General features: G+C 41.7%; 1 protein-coding gene across 6 annotated transcripts in view; it reads right to left on the bottom strand.

Moving 5' to 3' along the window:
* FAM13C (family with sequence similarity 13 member C) overlaps positions 1 to 12,839 on the bottom strand; it is a 154,852-nt gene that overhangs the window by 31,315 nt on the left and 110,698 nt on the right. For all 6 annotated transcript variants that reach the window (XM_059170211.1, XM_059170207.1, XM_059170205.1 and 3 more), the window contains one exon: positions 4,101 to 4,185. In XM_059170211.1, coding sequence (XP_059026194.1) covers positions 4,101 to 4,185 — 85 coding nt within the window. The remainder of the gene's footprint in view (positions 1 to 4,100; positions 4,186 to 12,839) is intronic.

Genomic DNA, 12,839 nt, shown 5'->3' with positions numbered 1-12,839 from the left:
CCCTAATATATGGGAAACTGTGTGAAAAGGAAAAAAAGATATATGAAAACTCTCTGTACCACTTGCTCAATTTTCAATAAACCTAAAACTTCTTAAAAATAAAATCAACTAAATTTAAAAAAATGACTATCAACCTAGTAGTTAAAAACCTAGACTCTTGATTTAGAGCCCCAAACTTAGTCTGAGATCACACTTGTTCACAATTGTTATGTCCTTGGCCAAGCAAGCCTCTTCTACCACAGAATCTTCTTTTGTAAAGTGTTGTAGCAAGGACAAATGGGATAACTCGTTACCACAGTCCTGCCTTAGAAACTGAATTTAAAAATCTTTTTAAAAATAGTTACCTGGTAAAAAAAAAATTTTTTTAATTTAAAAAATTTAAAAATAAAAATAAATTAAAAATAAAATAAAATAAATAATAATTACCTGGCTTTTTAGGCTATAGGACTTTTTTCCTTTCCCTATAGTTATAGAAACAACCTCAGAGAATATACTGTCATCTATAAATTTTGAAATAATTAACAAAGTATTTTCCTTAGAAAACAAGGAATTAGTGTGAAGTTCCCTCTTTCAGATACTATGAAGATGGTTATAAGAGCATCAGAGAAAAATTATTAACAGTAAAGATCATTGCCAGGCAAGTTGTCATAGGTTTAGCACAGGTTAGATTTTATGGTAACAAATGTAGTTTCAACTTTAATAGAAGGTAATTTTTCAACCATCAGCTCTATAGATTATTGCTGTTATAAATATCTTTGGCTGAAGGGAATTAGTGTAATGTCAATCATATGCAAGACTCCAGAGGGGACCTAGAGAATGAACAGTACTAATGGCATTTCACACCTTGAAAGTAGTTATACTTATGACAGTAGATAAAGACAAATGTTAAGCATTATCAACTGGAAGAAAAGCCACATAAGCTCTGACTATGGCAAGAATACCCAGCTTTTTAAAAAATAATAGCTGACATTTATTGAGCATTTATTAAGAGGGGTGTGCTAAGTTCCTCATACGCATTATGCTACATTATTCTCAAAATAATCCTAAGTAGAAACTATTCTTTTTTCCCATTTTAAAGAAAAAGAAACTGATGTACAGATCAAATCATCTGTCCAAGATCACTTAACCTGCACATCAAGTTCTGCAAAGAACTGTTTCTGAACAATGGATGTGATTTATTTGGGCTTTCAAGAAGTTCATGGCATGGTTCTTATATTAGAAGTTATTTAAAAACAAAACCAAATGATGACTGGGCTAAATGTTTTGCAGTGGATTACAAAACCCACTTAACAACATGCAGCAAAGAACAGAGTTGAATTAGTATCTTCATGATGGACATGCCAGTACTAATCCTTGCAAATGGATCCTGGATTAATCTTATTTTACATTTCAAAAATGACATGGAGGAGGAAATAGAGTCTTGAGTCTGAGTTTGCAGATGATATTCCTGTTTTCCAAAGAATAAAACGTTAAGCAACCGCAGAAGCAACTCACAAGTCATGAGGAGGCTCAATAGCAACAGATGACCTTCAATGTGGACAGGAGGAAATGCAGCTGGAGAAAACGATCCGTGTTCTCTTAATAAGCACTAACCTATCAGTTTAGTATGGAATGGGAATTTTGCAGCTCTAATGGAATAGTGCTATGATATAAAAGCCAAGAACAGAGTAGGGATCTCTAGGAAGAGTTCAGAAAACAATCCGACATGCATAATATTTTGTAATTAATAAAACACCCTCATGCCCATGATTTTTATATTTTTAGGTATTCATTTTTTTTATTGAGATCATCATAGTTTCATACATAAGAAATAATAGAGGGATCCCTTGGGCACTTTGCCAGTTTCTCCTAGTGGTATTATATTTATAGATAAAATTCCATTTGACTCCATCTGGAATCTGCTATGAAGGTCAGGTAAATGCATATCAAGAAACACACAAGGTTCTAGAGATGGTTTAGATCACAGGAGCTGAAATGATTATGAAAGGAGGGGTTGTAATGGGTTAATCAACTACAAATCTAGGTCACTTCAGGGTGACAAAACATTACTTTCAAAACACATTAGCAGAGGGGTGCCTGGGTGGCTCAGTTGGTTAAGCAACTGCCTTCAGCTCAGATCATGATCCTGAAGTCCCTCATCGGGCTCCCTGCTCAGCAGGGAGTCTGCTTTTCCCTTTGACTTCTCCTCTCACACACACTCTCTCTCTCTCAAATAAATAAATAAAATCTTAAAAAAAAAAAAAAACACACATTAGCAGAGAGTATATACATAGAGTAGGGGCTTAATTTCAAATTCTAGAATATCAGAACTATGGGACTTAATATTTAGACTGGATAGAAAATAGCATAGTGTGAAGGACTAAAGTTTGGAGTCTGACTGGGGAAACCCTTCCTCTCCTCCTGTTTCTTACCAACATCTACCATTCAGTAGCCGTGGGACCTTCAGCAAGTTATACTAAATCTCCACGCTTATTTCTTCATCTTTCATCTGGCCATAATAATGGCACCTATCTCATAAGGTTGTGAAGATAAAAGAGGAAGATGCAGCTAACAATGTCTGACACAAATGAAAATGTCATTATTAGCTAATGATGAAATTATGCATGTAAAATCTTTTAAAGGAAGGTTTCTAAAACCTTGGCCCTGTTGAAATCTTGGACCAGATCATTCTTTTTGGGGAAGTAGGGGTGGGCACAGAGGGTTCCTGTTCACTGTAGGATGTTCAGCAGCAACCGTGGTCTCTATCTCATTAGATGTAGCACTTATCTTCCAGCTGTGATACCAAAAATGTCCCTCCCGATATTGCCAAATATCCCCATGCCTGGGGATATTGGATTGACATTGGGTCCTGCCCCCTTTTATTGCCTTTCATCAAAACACAATGGATGGCTAGCAGAGCAAGGGGAGCTCATCAGAAAATAAGGACAGCCAACTAGCCACCCGCATCCATGGGGAAATAATTTACCACTTACCAGCAGAGTTACACTAGGCCTCAGTGTCCTCCTCGTGAAGCATATTATTTCACAGATTAGTTTAAGGATTTAATATAAAATATATAAAGGACTTAGTGCCTGGAGCACAAAAATCTTCAGTAGTAATAAAGCTACTAAGAGTAGCTACTATTAGCCACTATTATTAATACACTTAATTATTAATTAACATACTTAATAAACACTGGGATGATGTTTTTACCTCCTTAGACCATATGGATCTGTTTTAACCAGGAATGTCTTCAATGAGCTATTAATAATGACACTGAAATACATTACCTTTTTAAATCTCTTCTTTCAGTTCCTGGAGATAAAGGACATCTCATGAAGCAAGTTCACCTAATCCTATTTTTATCAGCCATCCAGAAACCAGTCTATAAATCTCTTACCCATCTGGGTTATAAAAGATAAGCTGTGCTCTCATTTCTACTTATATAAATTAGTGTTTCTTTCCTAACTGTCTTTCTGGAGGCATTAATTTGCCTTACTGCTCACTAGTCAATCTGCCATCTCTGGGGTTAAAACCAGAGATACTCTCAGACAAATGGAAATCAATTCTGAGACTTTTCAACATAGAAGTTAATGCAGAAAAAAAATTGAGACAGAAAAAGACAACATAGGATCAGAAAGAGTTACACCACTCACCTCCTCTTTGCCTATATTGAATCATCTTACAAGCAGGTAATAGAAGAAAGCAAGTAGTCATGTTAAAACTCTCCTATCACCGAATACCTCAAAAATACTATCAGTATCAAGACAGTACAGATTATCTACATCCAGGGATAGAAAATAAGTACACCACTTGTTTGTCACAGAAAACCAAGTAGGAATTCATTAGGACCAGGAGTTGTGGTGAGTGTTTTTCACCTGACACCTATTTACGCTTAAGTTTGATGCTTGGCCCCCAGCTGGAGAGCATACTCTATACCAGCACACACCATAATGCCTCCTGCTCCCTCTCAGCTCCCCCACTACAACTCAAGCACCTCTTCAGCTTTTCCGTTGCACCAGACATGGTTTCCCCATAGGAGGCCAGGTTTAGCAAAGCAGCAAGAAGCTGAACTATCCTGACAGTACACGTGAAGACCTGTCCCCAGCCCAGCCTCTTACCTGCAGCATCTGCGCCTTCCGCAGGCACACTCTGGGTCGACACTGGGGTTGGGTCCTTGAGTCCATGCACCTGAGCAGCTTCTTCCTGGTTTGCCAAAAATGCAGAGCACAGATCAGTTTCCAGGGCTTGGAGCTTCAGCAAGGAATTCTGCCAGCAAAAGCAGAACATTGGGCTAGCTAAGTAACTGCCTAATACACAACAGTGAGTCCGTAGCTCCGCAGAGCACCTTCCTCCAGCGCCTGGCAGGGGGAAGATCTCAGCTCCAGCTGCTTCAGGTAGAGCTGATTGTGCCAGAATCAGATACAACTTATTTCACATGCAGCCTCAGTTTCTGCCTCATTTCAGTCCTAACGTATATGGCTTTATGTGTCACACACGGGACTGGTGATTTCGTCAGCAGGAGACGCTGCACCAGAAGGAGCCAATCTGAGATGCTATCTGCTTCCCCGAGTGCTTGGGGCTTTACGCTCTGCAAGTGTTTCATTCATTGTGCTGACATCAGGAGCAAGTGACATTAGGCCCCTCCCAGGCTACCATTCATAAAAGCCAGCATCCCTTAACTACGAAGACTGCAGCAGACCGCAGTGCATAAAGAGTTACTGCTGCAGAGGCCGCCTGGCATCTGGGAGGTGCTTCTGGGCTCCCTGATCTACATCTGTGTCTGGGAGGGTATATGCATGCACTCATGTGTGTCTTCTGAAGTTGCTTCCCTCACATGGGATGGCTATAGAGGCCTATATCGAAAGCAGGGTGGAGGAAGCAGGGGAGAGGGCCTTGATCACTGAGCGAGAAGCAATTTCTTAACTCCCAGAACAACCCTCTCCCCACCCCCTTCATTTCTCAGTTTAAATTTCTCCCAAGGTTCTTAATAAGAACAGAGTCATGCAGACTGACGCACGTATCCTGCCATGATGCAGATGCCCAGCAAATTAATTCCCCTGACCAGGTGAAAGTGAGTCACGCCTGAGGCCTTGGCGGGGTGCCACTCCCCTGCAACAGGAAAGCTCTGCAGGCCTCAGCAGCTCCTCCACCCACAGAGCTGCTGGCAGGGGTGGCCGCCTGGAGTGGAGACTTGATCCTGTGCCTATTATGACCCTCCAGTACAGACATACTCGCTCACACCCTACCCTCCACATCCCCTATTCCCCACACATCTTCATACACTCACCCCCATCCCTATCCCTGGCATACCCTTATACCTACCCTACCTTCACCCCCTGTTCTCCACACCCTCATGCCAACCCCATACCTTCACACTACTTGCACATACACTTAACCTCCAAATAACCCCATATACACTCTCATTCCTACTCTTCACACTCACCTTTTTTTATCCCCTACTACACACATACACACAGAGACACCCCACCATACACACACCATATATACGCCCTCATACTCAGCTCCCGCTCTCACATCTATTCGGTACACACACACCCTTACCCACATAGATAGGCTCACGCCTTACCTCACCTAAGTGCCTACCTCTGGCATCTCTTCACACTGGGCCCCTTCCCCCCCAACAATACCTATTCCTACATACATACCCTCTTCCATGCTGTTGATGTAAACAAATACAAGCCCACAGCAGTGTTTTCAAAGTTGTTCCCTACTAAATGAGCTCCAGATACCTCCTCTGCCGTGCTCAGAAATGAAGGCACAAACCTCCTCTGTGCTCAGGGGCTGCTGACTAAGGGCCCACAGTTCAGATTAGGCATCTGCCTAAGATCGGGTCACCTTTTTATTGCTCCCTCCTCCTTTCTGGGATGTTCTCCCAGCATTTGAGTGTGAAAGTAAAAACCTGAGGTTACTGACAGGAGCTATCCAGAAGCAAGGGTACCAAGTCTCTGAAAAGAGTTCCAGGCATCTGGGAGACAAACAAACAAACAAACAAAATTCCAGACAAACTTCCTACTGGCAGACCTTGGAGAGTGACCTTTCAAAAAAGAGCAAAACTATTTTGAAAATTAAGAAATGACGACATGAGAATGTAAAATGGTACAGGTGCTATAGAAAACTGTATGGCATTTCCTCAAAAAAAAATTAAAAATAGAACAAGCATATGATCCAATAATTCTGCTACTGCATATATACCCTGAAAGAATTGAGAGCAGGGACTCAAACAGATATTTGTGCACCCTTATTCATAGCAATATTATTTACAATACCCAAGAGTTACATATGGACTGAATTGTGTCTTCCTCAAATTCATACGTTGAAGACCTAACCCCCAAAGCAACTGTATTTGGAGATGGGGCTTTTAAAGGGAAAATGAGGTCTAAGGGTGGGGTCCTGATTCAATATGATTGGGCTCATATACACAGAGAGAGACACTGGGGATGCATACACAGAGGAAAAGCCATGTGAAAAAGTAGCTGTTTTCCAGCCAGGAGAAAGGCTTCAAGAGAAACCGACTCTACCACCACCTTGATCTTGAGCTTTCAGCCTCCAGAACTAAGGAAATAAATGTATGTTGTTTCAGCCACCCAGTCTGTAGTATTTTTTTTTTAAATGGCAGCTCTAACAGTGTATTAGCAGATTAATACAAGGAAGAAGGAGGACAGACGGATGGAAGGAAGGAAGGAAGGAAGTCCCTCCCTACATTTAGAGGAAGGGTGTGGAACCTGCTGCTTCTTGTAGACTCCATGTGTTTTTATATATCCTACAAAGCAGAAGAGGACATGTCAGCTCTGCTACCTTCTATGCATCTGACTTTGGGCAAGCATTTTTGCTACTCTAAACCTTAGTTTTTCCATGTATATATACAAGCATGTATAATACATGTATAAAATAATAAATATATGAATATATGTATATAAATAAAAATATATAAAAGCATATATATTTGTATATATATACATATATATATGCTCTTATTTTAGGACTGAACACTGGGTTTATTTTATTTTAGCACTGGAACACTGGGTTTATTACAAATGATCTCCACACCCCAGAGGCCACTGGGCAGAGCTCTGGTCATGTGTGAGGCCAAATGCTATACCAACCCTGGGGCCTTGACTCATCACTTTATCTTCCAGGGCCCCACTCTCTGCATCTGCCTATAAAGGGTCTGGGCCTAGATGACTTCTAAATCCCTTTCCAACTGTAAGGGAATGGAAAACAAACATGCACCTACACTGAGGATGGTGCACAGAGTATGGCACAATGTGGATGCTTAGTGTTTCTGGATCTGAACCAAGTGTACATGTAACACAAAGAGCAAATAATTTCAATGCATAGGAGTATGTCAGCTCACATTCAGAGGCTTCTGAACTCCCACAGGGAGTGAGGGATAACGCTGAGACCCAGTTACGGGTAGAAGTAGTAATTGGGTTGTTGTCCATCTTACTCTCCCACCTGTCCCTCCCTTGTACTCAGACCGAAGCAAAAACAAGACAGGAGGTTTGTCAAAGACCATCCATCTGCATGGCTGGTTTATTCCTCTCTGAGATAAGAGATAAGAGTAAGGCTAAAGGAGCGGGGAAGAAAGCAAGTGGCAAATGAAACAAGAGAGAGAAAATGAAGGTCTCAAGGTGTAAGACCATCTCCAAGCAGAGGGGAAAAAATAAGCTGCTATAACTGAAGACAAGAAAGCAGAATGGAAGTGTCTTCCTTTTGGTGGTCATTCTTATGACCAGTTGTCATCAACTATATACCTTCCTCACTCCAAACTGACCCATTACCTGAAGACGACCAGATGTTTCTCAACATAGGAATGGAGAGTGGGGATTTGGACATGCTGTGTAAGATGGGTCTATAGACCCATTATAAAGGGATACCTCTCCTGCTGACCAGGAAACCCAGGACAAGGGTGGGGGTAGGGGCCTTACCTGTAAGCAATCTATGCCACCGTCATATGTCCTTCCAGTAAGCAACAGAAGACATTCAGCCTGTCGCATCAGGGCTGAGCCCCATAGATAAACCCTTGAGAAGGCCCATGGACAAGTCACACTGCACATTGTGCCCTTACACAGATGTAACACCACACATACAGCTACTAGCTCTGCCCACTTTTAATGCACACAGAGCTGCACTAGGCTCTGGTGAGACTGGTTTTACCCCTTTCTTGCGGGGCTTCCAGTGTAGTGGGGAGATAGCCAGAAAGCAAGCAAATCAAATAATAGTGAAGTTTCTACTATCATATGGTGATGGAAAAAGAAACCACAAGCCTGAGGAGAGAGTAAGCAATCGTTTAACTCTGATCATGCCTGACGCAGTGACCTTAAATGCAGGAACATGTTTTTCTCCTACAGAAAACTAAGAGCTGTAAATCCCTGGTGTCCTGGTGCTACCTCAATGCAACCATTCTCTCACTAGGACCAGCATTCCCTATGAGGCTGCCCCAGCCCACTCCTCAGAGCCAGCCTGCTAGCACTAATGCAGATTTACAATCCCAGGTCTCCATAATGGATCTTTAGGATCTACAGGAAAAATAAACAAAGGCTGATGGATGCCCTAAAGAACAATGACTACCTCTCCTTCCCTTCTTCCATCTGGATATGTGTGAAACCAAAGAGAAGTCCACAAAATCTAGGTGTGGCTTTCTAAAAGCTATTTTTTTTTCTCTTTTACATAATGGAAAATATACTACTTGTTTTAGAAAATACTCTACTCACTTTTCTCTGCTATGCAATTACTGGGTCCCTCTTTAGTTGGGTTGGAATGGAGAACACCCACACAGGCTGGATGGTTAAATGCTATTTTAAGGTACCTTTGCCTGCACTTCACCAGTTGCAGAACAGGGAAAGCTTACTTTTAATTTTTGTGAAGAGGTTCAGTGGCCCTTTCACATCCTTTTTTTTTTTTTATCTAAGAACTGTATATAAATTCTCTATGGTGATATGAAGATCAAATTGGATATTTGCTCAAAGTTGGGGATACAACTGGGTCCCTGAATATCCCATTTTAATTACCGTTCTTCTTCCCTGATTTTAATGTTTCCCATGTATATTTCCCTCCATGACCTACCTCTCAACCCCTCTTCACACACACTCCCCTTTCTTTCCACCTGCTTCCTGACCCCACCTCTCCAGGCCTGCTTTAGCTATAGTCATTTCACAGTCAAATTTCTATCAAATTCTTGAGCCAGGTTTGATTACCTTAGCTAAGCTGCACCCCCAATTTCTCTGTTAGCATTTTATATATTTCTTTTTTTTTTTTTTAAAGATTTATTTATTTGACAGAGAGAAATCACAAGTAGACAGAGAGGCAGCCAGAGAGAGAGAGAGAGGGAAGCAGGCTCCCTGCTGAGCAGAGAGCCCGATGCGGGACTCGATCCCAGGATCCTGAGATCATGACCTGAGCCGAAGGCAGCGGCTTAATCCACTGAGCCACCCAGGCGCCCCGCATTTTATATATTTCTAACACTCACCATAATATGTAATTTGATTCATTTCCCCTTGTTTATTGGCTCCTTCTTGCTCCAAGAGGGTTGGAACCATGCCTCCATTGTTCACTGCCATACCTAGCACAGTGAGTAGTACAGGAGCCAACCTATAAAAGGACTGCCATTGCATATTAGTTTTTATTTCCTAGACTCTTTTTAGGCCCTTCTGAGTATCCAGATCCAAGCTGTCCTGTTGCTGTGGCCCAGAAACTTTAAAATGATTACAAATCACTAAGGGATTAGTTAAAGATGTGTATCACATAGGTATCACCCAAAAGATTCAAATTCTGTGGCCCGGGGCAGGGGGGGGGGTGGGGGGTCATTTAGATACAGGAAGTCCAAGGACCATACTTTGAGAGACAGAGCCCTATTCCCAGGGGACTTGACCTACTCTAAAAGCTGCCTTGTTTGCCTGCTTAGCTCCACCTATCCCAGGAACAATAGCTTTTCCCTTACTCCTCGCCCTCTGACACCCTCATTAGCCTCCTGCCCTGGACACACCTTGAGGGCCGCTCCTCCTCTGTCTCACCACACATACACACTCACACCAGGACACATAAATTATGAAGTGCTCAGAAGCAAGGCAGTGTTGCCTTCTGAATGGCTGTTACTGATCTCTGAATGTTCTTGCCGAAAGAAGCTGGACTTCTTCCAAAAGTGATGGCTATAGAAAATACCAAATTGACCCATCCCTAGAAACAGTGGACTTTCAGCTAATTCCTTTGGGGCCTGTATTGCTTATAGTCCAGGAAGCTTTGCGGCCAAGTCCAACTGAGGGATTACACACCTCAGTTCAGCCTCCTCTGCTCCAGGGGATCAGCCATTACCTCCCACACTACCCAGTGGAGAAATTCAATGTAAGAGAAAAACCTATTCACTTCTAGGGACCCTGTGTTGACTACAGGATCCAGATCCTATTCTGATATTATCAAGACTTCTTAAACAAGGACAATGCCACCACAACACACAATAACCTAAACCAAATTTCCGTTTAGCCAGATGATTTCAACCTAGGAAGGGAGAGTATTGTACTTAGTTTTATCTCATTTTGATGTCCTTGTTATGTTCACCTTGGTAAATAAATATAAAAATGAGGTGTTTGGGAGACAATAATACTGATAATGAAACTCATATTTTAATTCAGAACTCTGATATTGATTTTCTAAAACTACAATGTGTCTCATTTTCAATTCTTGGAATGGACTTCGATAGTTTCTCATTGGAGCTATTAGTACTTAAACTATCCAAAAGGACAGAGTTTAAAGAGAATTAGCTCCCATAAATCATATTTTCTAAAACATCAATTATATCCTGAGGGCTAGAGTCCACAAATCTATTCTGTGTTGTAACCCATACATTAACTCTTAGTAACTACTTCTGTTTCAATTTCTTTAAGCTCTGAAAAATATTCTGCTTAAAAACTAAATTCAGTAAGATGGGGTGGACTAAGATGGAGATGTAGGAAGATCCTGAACTCACCTACTTCCATGGACACACTAAATCTACAGTTACATATAGAACAATCCCCTCTGAAAAACAAGCAAACAAACAAACAAATAAAAAACACCCTGAAAACTAGCTGAATGGCTAGTTCACACTAATGGATAAAAGGACTATATTGAGAAGGACAGGAGAAGCAGACATACAATCTTGCCAAAAACCCCACCTCTAGCATGGTGATCCACAATCAGGAGGGATTCCACAAATAAAAACTTCTCCCTTAGGAGCAAGCTTCAAGCCCTACGTGAGGTACCCCAACCCTTGGGACCTACAATAGAAATACAAGCCCCCAAAATGTCTGACCTTGAAAAACACATCCAGGAAACTCAAGGGACTGTGCAGAAATGACTGGCTTACATGCAGAGTAACCCTGGGGACTAGCAAAAAAGTAGCAGGTTGTGGGGCACCTGGGTGACTCGGTTGGTTGAGCATATGATTCTAGGTTTTGGCTCTGCATTGGGCTCCACACTCAGTAGGAAGTCTGCTGGAGATTCTCTCCCTCTGCCCCTCCCCCTGCTTGTACATATCTCTCTCTCTAAAATGAATAATAAACCTTCAAAATCAAACAAACAAACAAAAAAGAGCAGCAGTTTGAAAATGCCTATACTATATGTGAAGAAGATTCATTTACTAATCTTAAACCATCTACTGGAGGGGCTGGAACCTATAAGAACTCTCTGGGGACAGTAGCACTAGCACATGCCATTTCTGCACTCTCTCTCTAACTTCATAGTGCAGGCAGGTGTGCCCCAGCCCTGCCCTCTCCCACTGCCCTGCTATAGCTGACAGGCACACCCTGGCCCTGCAGTCTTCCACTGTCATGCTATGGCCTGCCGGCACATTCCAGTCTTGTGTTCTCCCACTGCCTTACAAAGGCCAGGGACACACGGTTCACATGCTCCCGGTTAACTCCTTGATCACCTCTCTTACTCTTCTTGCCAATAAGATCATTACATTATGTTCCTGCATTCCATAGGACTATAATAATTGGAGACCGTTCTTGGCAGACTACTATCACCCCCAGGGTAATATAAACAGCAAACTGAAAGACACTCCTAGTCTTTCTGTTAAAAAGGCTTCTTTACTTGTTTTAGACCTTCAGCATGAGGGAAAGGCTTCAGGTTTGCCAAACATGTAGAGGCTAGGGGGTGTTCTCAAGGAACCTAAACAGGGACACCTTCTTTGTGCTCTCCTTTGGCCTCAAAGCAGCATATGCCATTCCCTCCCAGAAAGGAACATATATACTCATCTGAAGCTCTGATTTTTGCACCTGTCACCCAGGAGACACCAGATGACCTGTCTGGAAGCCAACAGGATTTACAACTGCAGCCTCATAGGAATATATATATTTATAAACTTTAAAAGTTGCTGCCTGACAGTCTGGCTTCTAATCACCTGAAACTAGGTGCTGACTGAGGGCTCGCTCTTTAGAACATTGACAAGTCTTGGCACACCCTCAGCAAGGGTGACCTACCAAGAATAAATGAGACTGTTTAGATAAATGCAAAGATTCTAGAGACAACAAATAACTAGAGCAGAATTAAAAAATAAGTTTCATCTCTTACACAAGGCCCTACTTGAAGACTGGGAGAGATAGGTGTTTACCCTAATACAAAGGAAAAAACACAGAGAGTCAGTCAAAATGGAAAAACAGAGGACCATGTTCCAAATAAAAGAACTAATCAAAACCCCAGGAAAAACAACTTAATAGAATGGAGATAAGTAATCTACCTGATAAAAAATTCAAAGCAATGGTCATAAAGATACTCACCAAACTTGGGAGAAGAATGGATGAGCCTGGCAAGAACTTCAACAAATAAATAAAGAAGATAAGAAAGTACCAAACAGAAGT

This window comes from Mustela lutreola, chromosome 4, assembly GCF_030435805.1.
Source record: "Mustela lutreola isolate mMusLut2 chromosome 4, mMusLut2.pri, whole genome shotgun sequence".
NCBI lineage: Eukaryota > Metazoa > Chordata > Mammalia > Carnivora > Mustelidae > Mustela > Mustela lutreola.
Note: the sequence above shows the minus strand (reverse complement) of the source record. Positions and strands in the feature narration are given on the sequence as shown.